The following is a 642-nucleotide window of genomic DNA, read 5'->3' as shown; positions in this document are numbered from 1 at the left end:
TCGAGGCTGAGGTTGAGTGTAGAGCCCACGCCACTCTCCTGCAGGTACACACCCAGCGAGCGCCGGTGGTGGGAGAGCCCGGAGGACATCAGCAGGGAGCTGGGGGTCTGTGGGGAGCAGAGAGCACACGGTGAGGGGAGGACGACCCTTGGGCACGCCCAGCCTGGGGGCTGAGCACCAGCACCCCTTCTCAGCCCCAGGCTGCAGGAGCAAACATGTGCTTCGCTTGGGCACCCTTGGGTAAAGCCACTCCCTCCTTCAGCCCCCACAAGATGCCAGCACCCATCACGCAGCCCCCAACCTACCCGGCTGCCCTCCTGCCGCACCTCGGTGCGCTGGGAAGCTTTGACCTTGTCCCACGTGTCCTTCCAGCGCTCTGGGATCTGCCCCAGCTCCATCTCCAGGTTGTGCAGCTCCTGTGGGGAAATTTGGGCATCAGTCCAGGAGGGGACAAGACCCCTTGGGACCCCTGTCCCGGAGGCTCAACCGACTCCAACCCTGCCACAACCCTGTCCCATGGTGTGCATGGGGCAGTCTCCCACCCCTGGGGGCACCGTGGGGAGCCCAGGCCAGGCCCAAACCCAGAAGCCACGCGTAGCCGATGCCGCCGCCAGCCAAGCTCACCTCACGCCGTTTGGAGAT

At 65.7% G+C, this 642-nt stretch overlaps 1 protein-coding gene across 1 annotated transcript in view; it reads right to left on the bottom strand.

Annotated features, from left to right (window-relative positions):
• Positions 1-642, bottom strand: part of LOC104627616 (myotubularin-related protein 5-like) — a gene marked incomplete at its 5' end in the record, with an annotated part of 3,277 nt that overhangs the window by 889 nt on the left and 1,746 nt on the right. The window contains 2 exons of the mRNA XM_010295941.1: positions 1-107; positions 306-457. Coding sequence (XP_010294243.1) covers positions 1-107; positions 306-457 — 259 coding nt within the window. The remainder of the gene's footprint in view (positions 108-305; positions 458-642) is intronic.

The sequence above is a fragment of the Phaethon lepturus genome, unplaced genomic scaffold, assembly GCF_000687285.1.
Source record: "Phaethon lepturus isolate BGI_N335 unplaced genomic scaffold, ASM68728v1 scaffold27841, whole genome shotgun sequence".
Lineage (NCBI taxonomy): Eukaryota > Metazoa > Chordata > Aves > Phaethontiformes > Phaethontidae > Phaethon > Phaethon lepturus.
The sequence above is the reverse complement of the archived record's forward strand: the minus strand, read 5'-3'. Positions and strand labels throughout refer to the sequence as shown.